At 52.0% G+C, this 17,445-nt stretch overlaps 1 protein-coding gene across 1 annotated transcript in view; it reads right to left on the reverse strand.

The window, feature by feature from the left end:
* Positions 1–641: 641 nt before the first annotated feature.
* TBC1D2B (TBC1 domain family member 2B) overlaps positions 642–17,445 on the reverse strand; it is an 82,958-nt gene continuing 66,154 nt past the window's right edge. Inside the window, exons 10-13 of the mRNA XM_030814865.1 lie at positions 14,773–14,890; positions 8,918–9,103; positions 7,235–7,356; positions 642–3,986 (exon numbers count right to left, since the gene is read on the reverse strand). Coding sequence (XP_030670725.1) covers positions 3,788–3,986; positions 7,235–7,356; positions 8,918–9,103; positions 14,773–14,890 — 625 coding nt within the window. The 3' untranslated portion in view covers positions 642–3,787. The remainder of the gene's footprint in view (positions 3,987–7,234; positions 7,357–8,917; positions 9,104–14,772; positions 14,891–17,445) is intronic.

Raw genomic sequence — 17,445 nt, forward strand, 5'->3', positions numbered from 1 at the left:
TGACCCACACACCAAGCCAGTCCCTGTCCCAGCTCTGCTGCCGCTGCTGTGCTGCGTGATGACTTCAGGAACCCCCAGCCTTGCTGAATCCATGTCCCCAGAAGAGAAAAGCCTGCCAGGCCTTGGCCTGCCCTGTCTGGGAATCCTTGCTGGAACCACCCCCAAACACCCCTATGGGAACCCCTTTGGTCTTCATCATTCTTGGGTGTTTTCCACTGACAGCTGGGGGTGTCCCCAGTGGCAGCTGGGCCTGAGCTGTCAGCCCAGGCAGGAGACAAGCCTGTGCCTCAGGCAGGGCATGGCACAGCTGGCAGAAGGAGGCATGCCTGTTCTTTGTGGCTGGGTGGGGGGTTATCCGGACACAGGGAGTCTCCAGCTTCTGGTTTTCCCACCTTGGTGCCCCCAGCCCACACCTGCAGCTTGGCCATGGTCCTTGGGGCCTCCCAAGGCTGCCCCTGCTGGCAAAGGCATCCTGACACACCCGCCCCAGGGTAAGCCAAGGGCAGGGACACCCAGAAATGCCAGGCTGGAAGGTCAGAGAGCCCCTCCTCACCCCCCAACACCAATAAGCCCCGCCCCACCCTCCAAGCCCTTGGGGTGAGCCCCATCACTAGTGGCTAGGACTGAATTTCAAAGCAGAATATTATACAAATTAGTAGTTTATTTCTTCCTTTAGTATTACAGTTCCAAAACGTAACTTGAAGGTCAGCACAGGAGCTGCTGTGATATAAAAGGAGAGAGTCACCTGGCGCCCCCTGCAGTCCTCCAGTTGCCCAGCAGCAGTGGGACGCTCAGTGGCACACACTGGGTCTCTGCATGGCCTCCCACCTGCAAGGACTTCCCCGGGCAGGCCCAGCTGCCCAGAAGCCACACGGGAAGACAACACTATAGGATGGCGGGTGGGGATCTGTGCAATACAAACATGTAGTTAGAAAACCCAACTGAGGATCCGTCTAGAATACTTCAGATATCGACATACCGTAGTTGAAACCAGAACCGTCTCCAGCCGTCAGCCGTCTTGGCGGCTACTGTACAGCTGTCAGCATGACTACAGGCAGCGCCTGAGGCTACCTGGGGTAAGAAGTGGGCCCGCACATCACATCGGTGAGTCAGTGAGAGTCAGGGCCAGAGGGAAGAGCAACTTGGAGGCTGAGGCTGGCACAGATACACACAAGGGAGTCACATATAAGAACTTGTTATATAAAATAGATACGTGGAATCTAGAAACACCTTGAGAAAATAGCCTATAAAAATATAAACTGTAGTGAAAGTGTACAAAAGTATGAACAGAGGTTCAACCCATGAAAAACCCCATCCATTTAAAAGTTGGCAATTCCCAGCAGGTGAGGGGAGGGAGCTCCCCTCGGTCCTGGTGCGCGCATTTGGACAGGCCTCTGGGTTTCCCAGCTGGCAAGGTTCCCCCTTGCAGGGGCCACGGGCTGGGTGTTGGGGTGAAGGTTCAGAGGAGGAACAGCAGCGTGAGGCAGCCCCTGCCAGAAGGGCCCCCTGCCATGGCAGCCAGTGGAGGCCAGGGACCTCCAGGTCACTGGAGGAGACAGAGCAGCTCTTTCCTCAGTGACGTGAGGGAGGGAAAGTGTTAGTGCGAAAGAGTGAGGCCCACAGTCCTGGAAAGAGGAGTTGGCTCCATCCTGTTCCCAAACTGGAACTAGGCGGAGCTGCCCTCTCTTGCCTTCTGGACACGCGTCACTTGATTCCAGGCAGGAGAACCTCTGAGAAAGCGTCTCCAGTCCCTTTCCTCCAGGAACTCTCCTGCTGTCGCACACACACTGTCCAGCAGCTGCTGACAACTGCCTGGAAACACTAACATACCACTGTGGGTTGCAGTCACGACGGGCCCCTGGTCAGGTGCATCTCTCGGGGCAAACTGGACAACACGAGCCTGTCCCTAAAGGCAGCTCTTAGCCCCAGGACATGGCAGTGTGTGCTGGCATGTTCCAGGGGCCATCGGCTTGGAAAGTAAAACCTGAGGGCAGCTGGGGCCGGCCCACGGGCCCAGCCCCATTCCTGCTGCACCTCCTCAGCAGCCACCCCCCTGGCTGACAGCTGTCGTTTCACGATGGGCTGAGGGGTGGGGGGTTCCAACACTTGATTCAAGCGGACTGCAACGCCCAGCTCACAGGACAACTGAAGGAGTCAGACCTCAAACTGCTGCTCTCAAAGACAACGACAAAGACAAAACCCATTTTTGATGCCTGAAAAGAGGCAAAGGCTTCTGGCTAAATATAGAGGCCAGCTCCCTCTACCCAGTGAAACATAAACCAACTCCACTAAAGACATGAAGCCGGAGCTCAGTCTAGCATGTGCTCAAACGCCAACTTCACCGTGGCATTGCTAGAAAGCTGACTGACAGCAAAAAAAAGTTGGAAAAAAGTACTTCTTAAAACTGCATTGCTTCAATTCTTAATCTCAGTGTGTTCGTATCAACAAAGGATTTCCAGTTTTTTTCGGGTGATATGAAACATTTCACTGAGACCATTTCTCTTGTATTTTCATGACACTGTGCCAGAAAACATCCTCTCACATCTATGCATCAGGGATGGTCTAGAGGGATTAAGCAAAAATAAGCTCCTTGCTCAAAGCCTCTCCCTAGCCCTCAGAAAGGCAGTCCTCTGAGTTCCCAGAAACTGCTGTGTCAGAGGCAACAGTGACCCTGCATCCTGGCAGAGAACAAGGATGCTTCCAGGCAGTGGTGGAGTGGGCACACATCTGGGAGAGCTCACCCAAGCCTGGGCCCCAAGCAAAAAAGTTTCCCAGCCCCGGGCACTGGCAGCCGGCCTCCTGCACAGCCCAGGTCAGGTGGAGGAGACACCAGGAGCACTGGCCATCCCCAAGGAGGCCAAGGTTTTCAGCTGTCCAAGAGCGTTCATGCTGCAGCTGCACCACTGCCCTGCAAAGCACCCCCCAAAAAACATTCCTCCATCCCCTCAACCAAGGCCAGCCCAGGCGTGGGCCTGTTTTGCAATATGACGGTCCATCGTACTTGGTGAATGATTTCTACAAGTCAAGAAGGGCGTTCCACAGAATCTCACAGAGCCATGCCAGGCAGGGGCAAGCTGGGGACAGAGCAGCCCAGTGATCTGTAAACGCAGGCGGGCCATGAGAAGTGAGGGTGGGTGTCTGGGCAGCCAGGCTCTCCCCATGCAGGCCAGGAGCCACTGATGGAAGGGTTGCGGGTGGAAGAGCAAAGGCTATTCTAGAAATGGGGCATGGCTGGCAGCCTAAAGCCACTGGTGGGAGGTTCACAGGCTTTCTACAGTAGCCATTTCTGAACAAGGGATGTGCCTGCTTTTCTAAGGCAGCCCCTTTTCATACCGACCTTATGCCTGAGGCAGCAACCCTCTGGCCTACAGGTGCCTGAAGCACAGTGGGCATCCTTCACAGCACTGCTCACTATGTACAGGAGAGAGAACATGGGGAGATGCCCAGCAAAGCAAAGTTTCAGAGGGTCAGAACACCGACAGGCTGACGGAGGCTGGAAACAGGCTCTTGCAAATAGCCACTGGTCAGCCCGAGGATCCACCAATCAGGCAGAAAGCGTGACTGAGATACGTGTAACCGAAAGCATGGCACAGAAATGGCTGTAAACAGATTAGACCTCCCACCCCTGCCCCCGCACAGTGGGAAATGAGGAAGTGCAGCCTGGCTTGGGACATCTGCCCAGCAGATCCCCAGAGGCCACACGTTACATTCTGGCTTTTGAGCGTGCTTTCGCCCTTTGGGCACACTTTGGTTGTGAAGGCAAGAAGAGCAGCGTCCCGGAGCCCACTCAGGTATCCTCCTCCTCCTCGTCACTGACCAGCTCACCCTTGTCAGGGCTGGTGTCCCGCTCACGCAGGAAGTCCTCACGGATGGCCTCCAGCTCAGTCAGCTCCAGCCGGACCTTCTCCAAGTGGTAGGCGCGTCGGTTCCGGATCTGGCGTAGGGGGAAAGGGTTCAGGTCCCCAAAGGAGATACTGATCAGCTTCCTGGCAGGACACAGGGGAGAGACAAGAGAATCAGCAGCGCTCCAGAGGGTGCTCACACACAGCCCTCACAGGCACAGCAGGTGGCCTGGGGCAGGGTGGGAAGAGCGCTGGCCAGGCTGGGGGCCTGATGCAGGGGACGGGGCCCACCTTCTGCAGAGAGGTGACAAGGCACAATGGCCCAGCCAGGGGCAGGCTCAGAATGACGACCTGGACTCCAGCTCTGCCACATGCTTGCTGTGTGACTGTGTGACTGAAGTCACCCCCTTTTCTGGCCTCTGATTCCTCATCTGCATACTGGGGTGACGGTGACAGTAGTGCCACCTCCTAGGGTGTGAGATTACTCGAGTTCCCACACATAAGCGCTGAGAAGAGCTCCCGGCACTTGCATGGTGATGGCGGGTGCGGGTGTGTCTGCATCCTCGGGCAGGCACGAGGCCTGGCACTGGGCACGAGTCCGGGACATCTGTGTCCCAGGACTCATTGACTGGGAATGAACACAGGCCCAGGCAGTCCTGGCGATGACTGTCAGACCCAGTCAGCAATGTGACAAGTGTCCAGATGCAGTCTACAGAGAAATGTGCAGCTCATGGGGTTCACGTTATCCCCAGGTCAAGGCTCCAATTTTCAATAAAAATGTTAAGGTTGTGATCACTTGCTCCTAACCACTGGTCAGTGGCTTAATAAAAACAAAACCAAATGCTGTCCTGAGGCCTGGCTATGGATTTGCAGCACTAATGGGTCAGCCACACTGGTCTCTGGGGGTCACAAAATAAGCCAGTTCCTGGGGCCACCTTCTTCCCCTCTCTGGATTCTGCCAGGCCCCAGATGCTTTGCATCCAGCAACCTGGGCTCATGCGCTTTCCTTGTCAACCAAAGGCCCAACAAAGTCACCAGCCCCAGGAAAAGCTGTGATGAAACAGAAATGCCCCGAAGGACTTCCTGCCTGTCCCCATCAGAGCAGGCCATTTGCTCCTGCTGCTATTGGCTGCGTGGGCTCCTTTCAACACAAGGCACACACAAGGGTGCAGCCTTTTATGTTTCAAAACACCTGCTACCTGGACATGCTTAACTCTCGTCCAGAGGCTTAAGGTCAGAAAGGCCAGCTTTATTTATATTCCGAATTCCCCAGCGTGTGTTCTGGAACATGGAAACACCAGAGAACAGGGAAGGCCCGAGCACAGGGGTCCCCGCGTGTGGATTTCTCAGGTTCCGCCTCCTGCCTGGCCCTGCAGATCGGGCTGCCAGCCCCAGCAGGCGGGAGGAGGATCCGTGTGAACAGGGCACAGGGTCCCCACCACCAGTCCTTTCTCCCCGACAGCTGTCAGCCCACAGCCCCCACAAACCCCAAACCTACGGTGCCCAACCCTCCTGTGCTGCAGAACGCGAGCCCGAAGTGTAATTCTTCATTTGTTCCTCAGTCAGGAGCTGAGAGAGGCCCCTCGGCCCAGGCTGGCACCCGGGAAGCCAGACCCCACCTCTGCCTCAGGCCTGGAAGGTTCTACTAGGAGATGAGAAGGTGCCCCATAGTCAGCTAAATTTGGGAGATGAGCTCAGCACCTTAAAAGGCTCCTAGAAGTCCTGCTGCAGAATCTGATTCAATCCTGTGTAACTCCCATCTCCTGAATGCAGCTGACCACACAACTCCCTCCCTGTGTTTCTGAAGGCCAATCGCTGTGCTGCAGGACTGGCCTCCCTGCAACCGCTAGTCTGGGGAGGTCATTAAAACACTGAGGCTCCAGCCCAGAGGCAGGTTATGGGCCCCTGCAGTCTTGGTAACAGCGGGGAGCCTGCCGCCGCGCCTTGGCACTCCTTAAAGCACCTGTTGGTGTGGCGACCCCGCTTTCTAAAGCAAGCTGCAGGGGAGACCGTACCGCGAGCCGCTCACAAGGAGGCGCTGCAGGACCATGCAAGGCCCAGCAGCGTGGGCGGGGCCAGGTGGGGGCGGGCACTCGCCAGAGCCACGCCCACTCACCGCCTCTCCTCCTGGCAGCGCCTGGGACCCAGTACAGAACTGAGGGCAGCGGCTTTCCCAACACAGCCCTAGCTGTCAGCATGGGCGAGCTCACTCCCTGTCACTCTCAGCAATCTTGACCCAACACAAGATGAACAGAAACCCTCCAGGTTCACCCCAGCACTCAGAATCAAACTTTCCCCAGCAAATATGATTCCCATATCCTTCCTCATTTGGCAGAAATCAGGGCACTGTTGTTGGTGCTATTAGTAAGCACGAAACTATTACAAACCCACTCCCCAACAAAAGACGCTGAAAATAGTGACGACCTCCAGGAGGCCTGGCATGGCCTCAGCCAGCACCTCAGCTCCCATTGTCCAAATCAGCTCTCAGGGTCAGATCAGCCAAAAGCTGCGGTCCAGGGGACATACGGACGAGGGTGGCCCAGAACAGGCAATGACCGTGTGGCCAGGGAGGGTTCCTGAACACATGGTCTCCCAGGCCAGAAACTCAGGGGTCCTCCAAGTCAAATTCCTCCCTCCCTCTCTTCAATCTACCCCCCTTCTCCATCTGTGGCACCACCTCTCTCCCTAGAGCCCTCTAACAGCCACCAGTCCTGCCCCAATCTGACCTATTTGTCTCTTGCCTAACCCTGCAGGACTTCCCAGCGCTCAGGATGAAGCCTCAAGTCCTGAGCGAAGTCTGCAAGCACCCTGACAGCCCAGCTCTGCTATGGCCCAGCCACACTGGCACCAGCCAGGCTGAGCTGCCTCCACACTTCCCCAAACACATGTGCCCCACAGCTCTGCACCACCACTCCTGAAGGACCCCCTGTCCCCATACTGTTTCCTTGCTGCCCCTTGCCCAGCTTACTCAGCCTTTCTCCGGCCTGGGCTCCCTCTACCACAGCATGGATCAAATGATGCGCAACAGTGTCCCCAGCAAGGTCTTCCAGGACAGGCCTTACTCTCCATCTGTCATCCTCAGTGCCCAGCACAGACCCTACCACGAAGCAGGTACTCAGTAAATGCTTTCTAGACAAATGAAACTATTGCTCTTGGTTGGTGGGATTTATGTTTGTAGGATAAAGGACAGAATCCTCATCTCAGTTCCTCCTAGGTAAGGCTACTTGGGGCTCACACCCCTTGCTCTCTTTTCCCTGGAAAGCAGTGCCCTCTCCAACACTGTACACCTGGGATGGCTCTGAGTTGGAAGACAGCAAGGACAGGCTGCTCTCAAGGAGGCCGGGGCCAGGCTTCCTGCTCTCCTTGACATCTGAGAACTCCCCAGGACTCACCTGGCATCAAGGATAGTGCGAGTGAAGTAGCGGAGATACTTAAATATAGACATTGAATCTTGCAATTTCAAAATCTCCTCTTCCTTGTACTTAAAAAGTGCCAGAGCAAAACGGAAAATAACCTGTGGAATAAACAGGGAAATCTGTTAGTCGAAAAACCCTGTGAGTCCAGGCACAAGCCTGGACTGCAGGGGGGTGCTGGCCCTACTGGGGACAGGAGGATATGGCTTTCATGGTCCCCGCCCTGGGGAAAGACAATTGACCTGAGGGGCAATTTTCACTGGCTAGGCCAAGACTCCTTTATTACAGGAAAATAAACCCTGCTGGTTTTCAACAACACATCAGCCCAAACCAAAAATCTCCTTATAGGAGATCTTTGTGGAATCCTTTCATATTCAGAGAACACTTCTAGTCAATAAAGCATAAGGAACAAACATAAGGAATCATTTTAAAATAAAACCAAAACCAAGGTTTTCTGATTCTGAAACTCTTAGAAAGTCCCACCTGCAGAGGCTGTTTCCATCTCAACTAGTGCACTTTTGAAGATAGGGAAGGAGTTTTTTTTTTTAATTTTATTTATTTATTTGTTTGAGATATAGTCTTGCTCTGCCGCCCAGGCTGAAATGCAGCGGTGCAGTCTTGGCTCACTGCAACCTCTGCCTCCCGGGTTCAAGTGATTCTCCTGCCTCAGCCTCCTGAGTAGCTGGGACTACAGGTGCCCGCCACCACACCTGGCTATTTTTTTGAGTAGACACGGGGTTTCACCATGTTAGCCACGATGGTCTCCATCTCCTGACCTCATGATCTGCCCACCTCGGCCTCCCAAAGTGCTGGGATTACAAGTGTCAGCCACTGTGCCTGGCCTTTTTTTTTTTTCTTTAATTTGTGTTTGGGGTACATTAGAGGTTAGAGGGAATGGACTCCTGGTAGTCTTGCAAGTTCAAGCAGCTTTGGAACAAACTGCTTTCCCCGTATCTAAGGGCCTGTACTTTCTCTAATTTAGTTTGTTTTCTGGGTCTTGCTATGTTGCCCAGGCTATATTTTAACTCCTCAGCTCAAATGATCCTCCTACCTCAGCCTCCCAAGTAGCTGAGACAATTGGCACATGCCACTGTGCCCGGCTAAGGTATAGAATAAATTGAGAAGAGTAACTAGAAGACTAGGGGGGCCTCCACTCCATTACATACACCCGTTTATACAATCAGGGTTTAATATGTAAATATATTCCTTATTCAAAAACTGATTTTTAAAAAAACATACAACAGAGCGGGTGGGAGGCTCATGGGCAGTAAGACTCTGAAGTTGGCTCCCCTGAGTTAGTCCCCCTTATTAGTCCCCCAATCCCTTGCTTATTAGATCTCTGGGCCTCCATCTCCTCCTCCATATGATGGGGTAACACCACCAGCCATTTGACAGATGGTGAGGCTCAGGCTCAAACTGTAAGCCACAGCTCCCAGCGCCTATCACAGGGCTTGATGTGAGTTGAATGTTTCTGATACATGAACAAATGACTGTGGTTTCCTGATACCCTGGACCCAGCTCTAGTGCAGGCCGTGCTGAGATCCCTTGGGCACTGTTGTAACCCTCACAAGTTCCAGGTGAGCCAGCCGCTCTACCGCCACCAACGCTGCTGACGGTTTTCAAGTGTGTATATCTGAAAATAGCTGAGCTGAGCTAACTCACCTTTGGTCCTTCATAAAGGAAAGAGTCCCATATTTTAAAGAGGATGTCACTAACGACACTATCCACAAACACCACCAGAAACCAGTTGAAAGTGATGAGGGTGTAGTCGACTTTGTACTGTTCAAAGTGGCCATGCAACCGAGGCAGCTTCTCACTCATAAGGTCTCTGAACACCCGCTGGTCCACCTGAAGAGGGAACAAAGGGGAGAAGTATATCGGGACTGCCAGGTCACTGGGTAAGCAGACGAGCAGACAAGACACTGACAGTCGGGGGGTGGAGCCCAAGTGACAGCAGCACAACTGTTCCAAATGCGCTGTGGGGCCCATCACGGAGCCAGACTACCATGTTCCAGCAGCACTGACCTCGTGCACTGCAGGTATACACCGAGGGTCCGCTAAACAGCAAGCTTTCCACAGGGCATGGGAGTGGAGGAGTCTGTAACCTGAAACCAACTCCTGCACTCAAAATGCCCTGGGAAATAGGCCACTGCAAGGAGCAGGTGGGACAGTCAGCCTTGCCAATCCACAAGTAAGTACAGGAGACGTTGACACAAAGGGCCACAAACTAGAATCCTGGGCAGATAGGAGTCTTGAGTCAAAAAGGAAGCAGCATCACCACATCCATTCAACAAACATTTGCTGGGCTGTATGTGCAGTGGGGGTGGCGAGGACTCCAGCATCACATGGACCTGAGTCTGAATCTCAGCTCTACCACTTACTAACTGGGTGGCTTTTAGCAAATTATGCTCTAAATGGCTCTGTGCCTCATCTGGAAAATAGTTAATTACCTCTCTCTTACTGGACTACTATGAGGATTAAACGAGGCTTATATAAACTACCCACGTACGACAGACGAGCAATACCTGGTTACTGCCACTCTGTGTCAGGCATGGGGCCAGTGCTGGGCAGAGTGTTGAATAAGGTTCAACCCTGACCTCAAGGAGTTAAAAGACGAGAAGGGAAGGCCAGACACGTGGACCATCCTAATCATGGCCAGGCCCTGGTAACGATGTGTTCATACAGCCCTGTGGAACCATGGACAGGTCCCAGCCAAGCCCTGAGGAGAAACCACTCCTACAGCCAGAGCTCAGGCTTCCAGGCAAGAGGGCTGGGAGGTGAGGCAGCACAGCCAGGCAGAAGCTGGTCACAGACACCCCTTCATCACACTGAAGAGTCAAGATGCTATCCTGTCAGCCAGGGGCTTTCCTAGCCGTTCTCTATGACTCACAAAAAACATGCATCTTCAATCATCACCTATTCCACGTGAACTGGTATGCACGTGTACAAAACAGAAACAAATGTTTCACAAAACAATACTTAATCTCACACAGTGGACTACACTTTGATGCTTTTAATTCTAATCAATTGGATTTGATGGGAAAAAAATAAAAATAAAAACCTAGTACCAACCTACTAAACCAATTTCTCTATCCATAGTGTAAAAAACAACTATAGTCATCCCTTGGTGTATACACAAAAAGCTGGCCCTCCATATAAGAGGGTTTCATGTCCTGTGAATACTACATTTTCAATCTGTGTGTGGTTGAAAAAATCCACACGTAAGTGGACTCATGCAGTTCAAACCCACGTTGTTCAAGGGTTAACTGTATGTATTTTCCCATACTTCATGCCCAGCCAGGAGCTGCCTTTAAGGAGCTGTAAAGTGGCAAGGGAGATGGACAGCTCACTGTAAGACCAGCTAATGATGATGTAATTCATTCAGCCTGGAGTATCCAGCTGCAGACGTCCAAGAGGGAGGCGCATATCAGCTGGCCCTGACGTGGGAGAAAATCCTTGTACACATCTCTTCTCCCAACTAGGAGGCAGACTGTGCCTCACTCTTAAGGCTGCCCGGGTGATTGGCGGAGGGCTGGTGTGGAGCAGGCTGCCAGGGAACGCTTACTCTGGCCTCTGTTCAAGCTCCCTCCTCCACTGAGCTCTGGAGGACATGGAATGACTGTGTCATTCATCTCTGTGTCCTCAGCACCTAGCAAGGTCCTGGCACAGAACATGCACTCAAAGGATGGAATGAATGGAAAAGCTGACAAGCATGTGGACTGCAGCAGCAGTGGGCATGGGGCTCGGGCACTTGGTTCTGGCAGGAGGCAGTTTGACAGTGATTGGCAAAGCCCAGTGCTCAGGGTTGACAGCACACACAAAGCTATCCGCATTTTAAGAGCCACCTTATGCACGGGCGCCTATAGTCCCAGCTACTCGGGAGGCTGAGGCAGGAGAATGGTGTGAACCCAGGAGGCGGAGCTTGCAGTGAGCCGAGATCGCGCCACTGCACTCCAGCCTGGGGGACAGAGCGAGACTCCGTCTCAAAAAAAAAAAAAAAAAAAGGCAGAAGAGCCACCTTACGCAATGGCCATCGATAAGCCGGAGGGTAATTAAACACATTCTAGCACCCACCTGATGGAATATTAGGCCACCAAATAGAATGGGTACACAGTATAAAATGACATGGGAAAATGCTCATGCTATAATGTGAACCAGCCAGGATACACTGTGCTCTCAATCTGGATACCTATATGAACTAGAGGGAGAAAGGCAAAAGGAAATACATCAAAATGCTAACCATGGTTCTCCAGTTGGTAGAATAACAGGTAATTTTCATTTTCTTCTTAACATCTTTCTACATTGCCTGACTTCTCTTTAGTGATCATCTATTACTTGTATAGTCAGCGGGGAGAAAGTCTCCTTAGATTTTACATTTATGTTTATGTGACAATATGATGCAAATTTTATCTTAAATCCAGGCATTTAAAATAGGTCTTCCCCTATAACAATACTACCAACTTTTATTGAGTTTTTACAATGTTCTGAGCATTACATTCAACTTTTTTTAATGCATCATCTCAATTCAACCTCAAAAATCTATGTGAGGGGGGTATTGCGCTCATCTTACATATGGGGAAACTGAGGCACAGAGATGTTAAATGATGTGTCCAAGCTCCACAGCTCATAGGAGGTAGGGCCTGGGTTGTGACCTACTACATGTGACCCTCCCCCCAAGTTCCTAACCAATGTGCTTGACCACACCTCAATGGAATTAAGAAAGATCAATGCTTCATTTTTCTTATTCTGAAACATTGAGTCATTTGATATTTTAAATTTGAGTCTTTGAAAGCTATTAGTTTTCAGGTGCCCATGAACACACAAAACTTTCTTTACTGACCCTCTAATCCCACCCGACTGACTGCTGCCTCTTCCTGTTGCTGTTCATTTCCTACACACCAACGCAACAGAACAACACATTTCTTGGGTAATTAGCAAGTGCAGTGATCACAGCGAGACCAGATGAGCTTCTCCTGGGATCCACTGACATCTGAGAAACTGGGACAGGGACCTGAATGGAGCAGCTGTGGTGAAAGCCCACCCTCTGGGAAGGTCAAAGCTCCAACTCTCTTGCCATCCTCCTGTGATGTTCTAGGAGGCAGTGGACAGAGACGGGCAAGCTTAGGCCCAGAGCTGCAGAGGCCTGAGTTCAAACCCCAGCTCAGCCCCTCATCGGTGGCACCTCAGGCAAATTGCATATTAGTGTCTTTGGCTCCCAGTTTTCTCCCAAGTCAAATAGGGATACTGATGGCTCAAGCGTGCAGGCCTCTGCACAGTTGTACAGCTGCTGGCACGGGGCCAGAGCTCAGTAAATGCCAACTCTCTTTCCCTGGTCAAAGAGTAGCTCATGTAAGTTCAAACATTTACTGTGTGGGGTGCCAGGCATACAGGAAAAGGAAAAAGAAAGAAAAAGGAAAGACAGGGCTGTGGCCCTCAGGTATCATTGACTAGCTGGAGGACAAGCAGGCACACAAGGATGATCCAATCAGGTGGCCACTGTCCCGGAGGCCTGCACCCGAGCAGCGAGAACAGCAGCAGGGGCCGTGCCTGCCTTGGGGCAGGAAGGACCACTCACAGAGGAGATGGCCTGTGTGCTAAGGCTGCACAGGAGCTTCCCAGGGAGATGTGCGATGGGACGTTGTTCCAGTAGAGGGATTATGTAGGAGAGTACTCAGGGGATGGGCATGCCCAGAGAACACATGCCCCATCAGCGGGCAGGAAGGAAGACCCTGGCGGCGTTCGAAGGCATCTTTACCCTGAGGAATCCCCGACACCAGCAGCAGAGGGATGAGACTGAATGCCTGAGTGAGATAGAGGTTAAACTGGAGCTGTGGGCGAGTGGCAGTAGGAAGAAAGGAGAGAGGCAACTACAGTAATGGAGAGGGGCTGGTGACCCCACTGTGGTGAGAGGGACAAAAAGGGGACACAGATGTAAGCTTCCAGGCAGGCGGCAGCATTAGAAATGGTGACAACAGGGATACAGGGGAAGGAAGCAGGAGTCCAGGATGGCTTGAGTTTCCAGTCTGGGGAGCTAGAGAGGTGAGGAGCACAGGCGGAAACAGGAGGCAATAATGAGGACCCTCCCTCCAAAGGCAGAAATGCAAATGCAAAGAACACTCGCTCAGGGTCCAGCCAGGAAAACGGAAGTCCCTCTAAATATGTGTCACAGAATGAATGTCATCCAGGGGCTGGCCACACCGGTGAGAGAAAAGCTGAGAAGCCAAACAGCTGACGGTGAGGCAGCCCAGAGTTATAGCAAGGGCAGAAAGCCACCCTGGTGGGGAGCAATGAAGGGAGTCGGTGGGGTCAGCTGTTGGCACAGAGGACCCACTGGACAGGAGCTGGGCACAGAGGAGATAAAGCCACCTTCAGAGGCAGTGCCTGAGACGGGGAGAGGGAAAACCCCTTCAGTCCCTCCCGTCACCCTTCAGTCTCCTGCCAGCACCTCCCGCTGGCCTGCGGGGCCAGGCCTCGCGACACCGAGTGGTGCAGGAGAAGGGCAAGGAGAGGCTGTGAGCAGGCAGGCCAGGTGGGGGCACAGACCTGAAGAAGAGACACGAGACAGAGCAGGCACACACGGGCACAGCTGTGGCTAAGAGACAAGCTGCCTGAGGCTGGGCCACATGTGAAGGGCCGGCTTATGGGGAAGCCAGTGCCGGCAGCAGCCCCAGCCCAGCCTAGGGATGATGCAAGGGCCAAGGATCTGGTCCGGGGCCAGGACTGTCCCAAGCAACGACAGAAACACTGGGCTCTCCCAGCCCTTATCACCCTGCCCTGGCCCCTGGCATCAGACTCCAGGTGTGGATGGCATGAAATGTGCCACTCAGACCCCCCTGCAGGAGGTGACTGCAGGCCCCGCTGCTGCCCCTCTGGTGCATCACCATGTTCACTCCCAGCAGCAGAGCATGGGTGCGGCAGCAGCAGGAATGCAGCCCATCTGTGGAGGCAGGTGCCTTGGTCGCTGCCCCTGGCTTGAGGGCTCCCCACTGGCCCTGCCCAGACTTCCTCAGGACTGCATGGTGGTCACCGCACAGGGTCTGGGACTCTCCTCCCCATCCTCCTCCCTTCCTGGGGCTGGAACTTCTCTGTCCCTTGTCCTCCACAGGGGCTTCCCCACCGCCAAAGTCCCTGGTTTGTCTCATTCCAGCCTGACATTGCTTCTTGAGAGCCTAAGCTAACACACCAGTCACCCAAGCACGCCTGGATTATGACTCAGCCCACTGGTAGGCCTGTGTCCGGGGAAGACAGTGCAGGGCAGTGAACACAATGTTAGGCCTGCAGGACGGGTCTGTCTCTGCTGGTTCGCAGGGGGCTGAATGAGCCCAACTCGGCCTCAGTCACAAACAGCAGGCCATGACTGGGGACAGCCTCTGAGATGCGGCCTGCTGTCTTCAGGAATCAGTCTCTGAAGTCACGTACACAAAGCAACCCCTGACCCCGACCACAGGTTTAATTCAGGCCACATTTCAGCTGCAATTCTAAAAGTGGTGACTAAAACACAGAATTTTCAGAACTACCTGGGATCCTAAGAGAGTCTTTGTATAATAGTCTCGAGGCATGAAAACTTCCACTATGGTAACGAGACACCAGAAAGCATCTTCTTGTTCCAGGTACAGGAGGGCCACTGCCACCAACCTACAAGCAAAGGGAGGACAAGATGAGAGCCCAGGCACAGACAGCTGCTACCACAGTCTCCACAGAGACCGTCTGCTTTAAGCCACTTTTTCTCTCATGGCCAAAACTATTTCTAGTTCTCCAATAAAGAATAATAAGGACCTGGCTTAATGGCTCACGCCTATTATACTAGCACTCTGGGAGGCCAAGACAGGAAGATCACTTGAGGCCAAGAGTTTAAGACCAGCCTGGGCAACATAGCAAGACTCCATCTCTAAAAAAACAAAAAACCAAAAATCAGCCAGGAGTAGTGACGCACACCTGTAGTCCTAGCTACCCAGTAGGCTGAGGCAGGAGGATCACTTGAGCCCAGGAGGTGGAGGCTACAGTGAATGATGATCGCACCACTGCACTCCAGCCTGTGCAACACAACGAGACCTTGTCTCATTAAAAAAAAAAAAAAAAAGCGGGGGGGGGGCATTTCCTAAAATTTGAGAAGCAAAGCTACTTTTCCCCACTTTCATTTGGTTTTTGTTCAAAGATGAAATTGTTTCCCAATGATCAGCCAGCCTCATTAAAAAAAAAAAGTTTTCATTATAAGATTTTTGCAGCTGGGCGCAATGGCTCATCCCAGCACTTTGGGAGGCCGAGGCGGGCAGATCACGTGGTCAGGAGATGGAGACCATCCTGGCTGACACGGTGAAACCCTGTCTCTACTAAAAATACAAAAAAATTAGCCAGGCGCGGTGGCGGACGCCTGTAGTCCAAGCTACCCGGGAAGGCTGAGGCAGGAGAATGGCGTGAACCCGGGAGGCGGAGCTTGCAGTGAGCTGAGATAGCTCCACTGCACTCCGGCCTGGGCTAAAGAGCCAGATTCCATCTCAAAACACACACACACACACACACACACACACACACACACACACACAACCAGATTTTTGCAAATGCAGCTGATTCTTTTAGTTTATCAAGAAGTTCCAAATAAACCTTTTATGCACAAAAAATCCAAATGTGAATGTAAGTAACAAAGAATACAGGATAGTTTAAAACAGCTTTCCCAACACCATCCTGCTTCCAGGCTGAAAGAATAAAATGCGCTGCAGATGAGGGCACCCCGGAGGAGCTAACAGCGCTGTGCCCACTGCATGCACAGCAGGGGAAGAGGACCATGTATCTCACTTGCTTTGTTGTTCATAACAGAAACTGGGGTCAGCTATTTACATGCTGTCACTAATCAACAGCCCTGGTATGGCTCCAAGCGGGAATCTGGAGCAGCAGGATGGAAAGGAAGAGGTGAGAGAAAGGCCTCCCTCTACTCAGCTGAAACCCAAAACTTCTGCCCATCACACGAAGCTTAGGAGAAACACTCATGGGAAAACCCCTGAAGCCATTTCTCAGAATATTTTCCTTAGATAAAACTATAATGAACTCATCTCAAATTAAATGGAAAAAAAGCCCGGGAAGGGGATGTCTCAAGTATGCAGGGATGGGATGGAAAGGAGAATTGGTGACCACTGGCAGAGACAGAGGAGAGAAAAACAAGACATGCAAGCAGAGACACCAAATCGAGAGACAGGACTCGATGGTGCCAGGAGAAGGGGTACAGAGTCTGAAAGCGACAGAGCCTTTGAGGACATCACTTAAATTCACCAATATTCCAGATGATAGGCCTGAATCACCATCATCTAGACAAGGCTATAGTTGTCCTACTAAAGTTCTGGGTGCTCAGAAGGCATGAACATATACCAAATACTGTGAAGAAAAAAATCCCAAAGAATTACAATTCAGAGGTTTTAACAGTGGTGAGGGTGGAGGTGTAGAGAGAAAGCTTTACTTATCTGGAAGTGTCATTTATGTAGGAAAAAACTGATTCCATGACAATGCCAGATAAATGGAGCATTACTGTACCCCAAACAGGCACACTCAAGTCCTCACCAGGACCCTTAGTTTCACGGGTTTCCAGCTTCCAGGAATTTTTAGATTGAGTATACAATGTGAATGGTGGCTTTAAGCAAAACAAAACTGCTTTATTAGGCAGGATCCTACTTACAGTCTTTTTAAAAGTGGAGACTGTCTAGGAGTAGCTATAGTCCCTTTCACCTTCTGAGGGCACACAGAGAGGCTGACCTATCCTCACCACCAGAGACAATGACTTACTGAAAACTATTTGGTTTCAGGTCTTAACCAAATAACATTCCAGCTTAAAATCCTTTCTTCCTGCAGTACTCTCATTTCAGACACAAATAGAAAACCCTTACCTGGAGGTCAATACCTGGCATGGAGCAGGAGCAAAAAGGCCTGTGGGCAGCCATAACAAACGTCAGCACTCAGAACTCCAGCTCATGCATGGCTTACAGAATTCCTAAGGTACACATGCAGAACTTTTTCATTCTTACTTTAGCCATATCTTTTTTTTTTTTTTGGAGACAGGGTCTCACTCTGTTGCCCAGGCTGGAGTGTAGTGGTGTGATCATAGCTCACTGCAGCCTCAACGTCCTGGGCTCAAGTGATCCTCCCACCTCAACCTTCCAAGTAGCTGGGATTAGAGGCGCATGCCACCATGCCCAGCTATTTTT

Source organism: Nomascus leucogenys, chromosome 6, assembly GCF_006542625.1.
Source record: "Nomascus leucogenys isolate Asia chromosome 6, Asia_NLE_v1, whole genome shotgun sequence".
NCBI lineage: Eukaryota > Metazoa > Chordata > Mammalia > Primates > Hylobatidae > Nomascus > Nomascus leucogenys.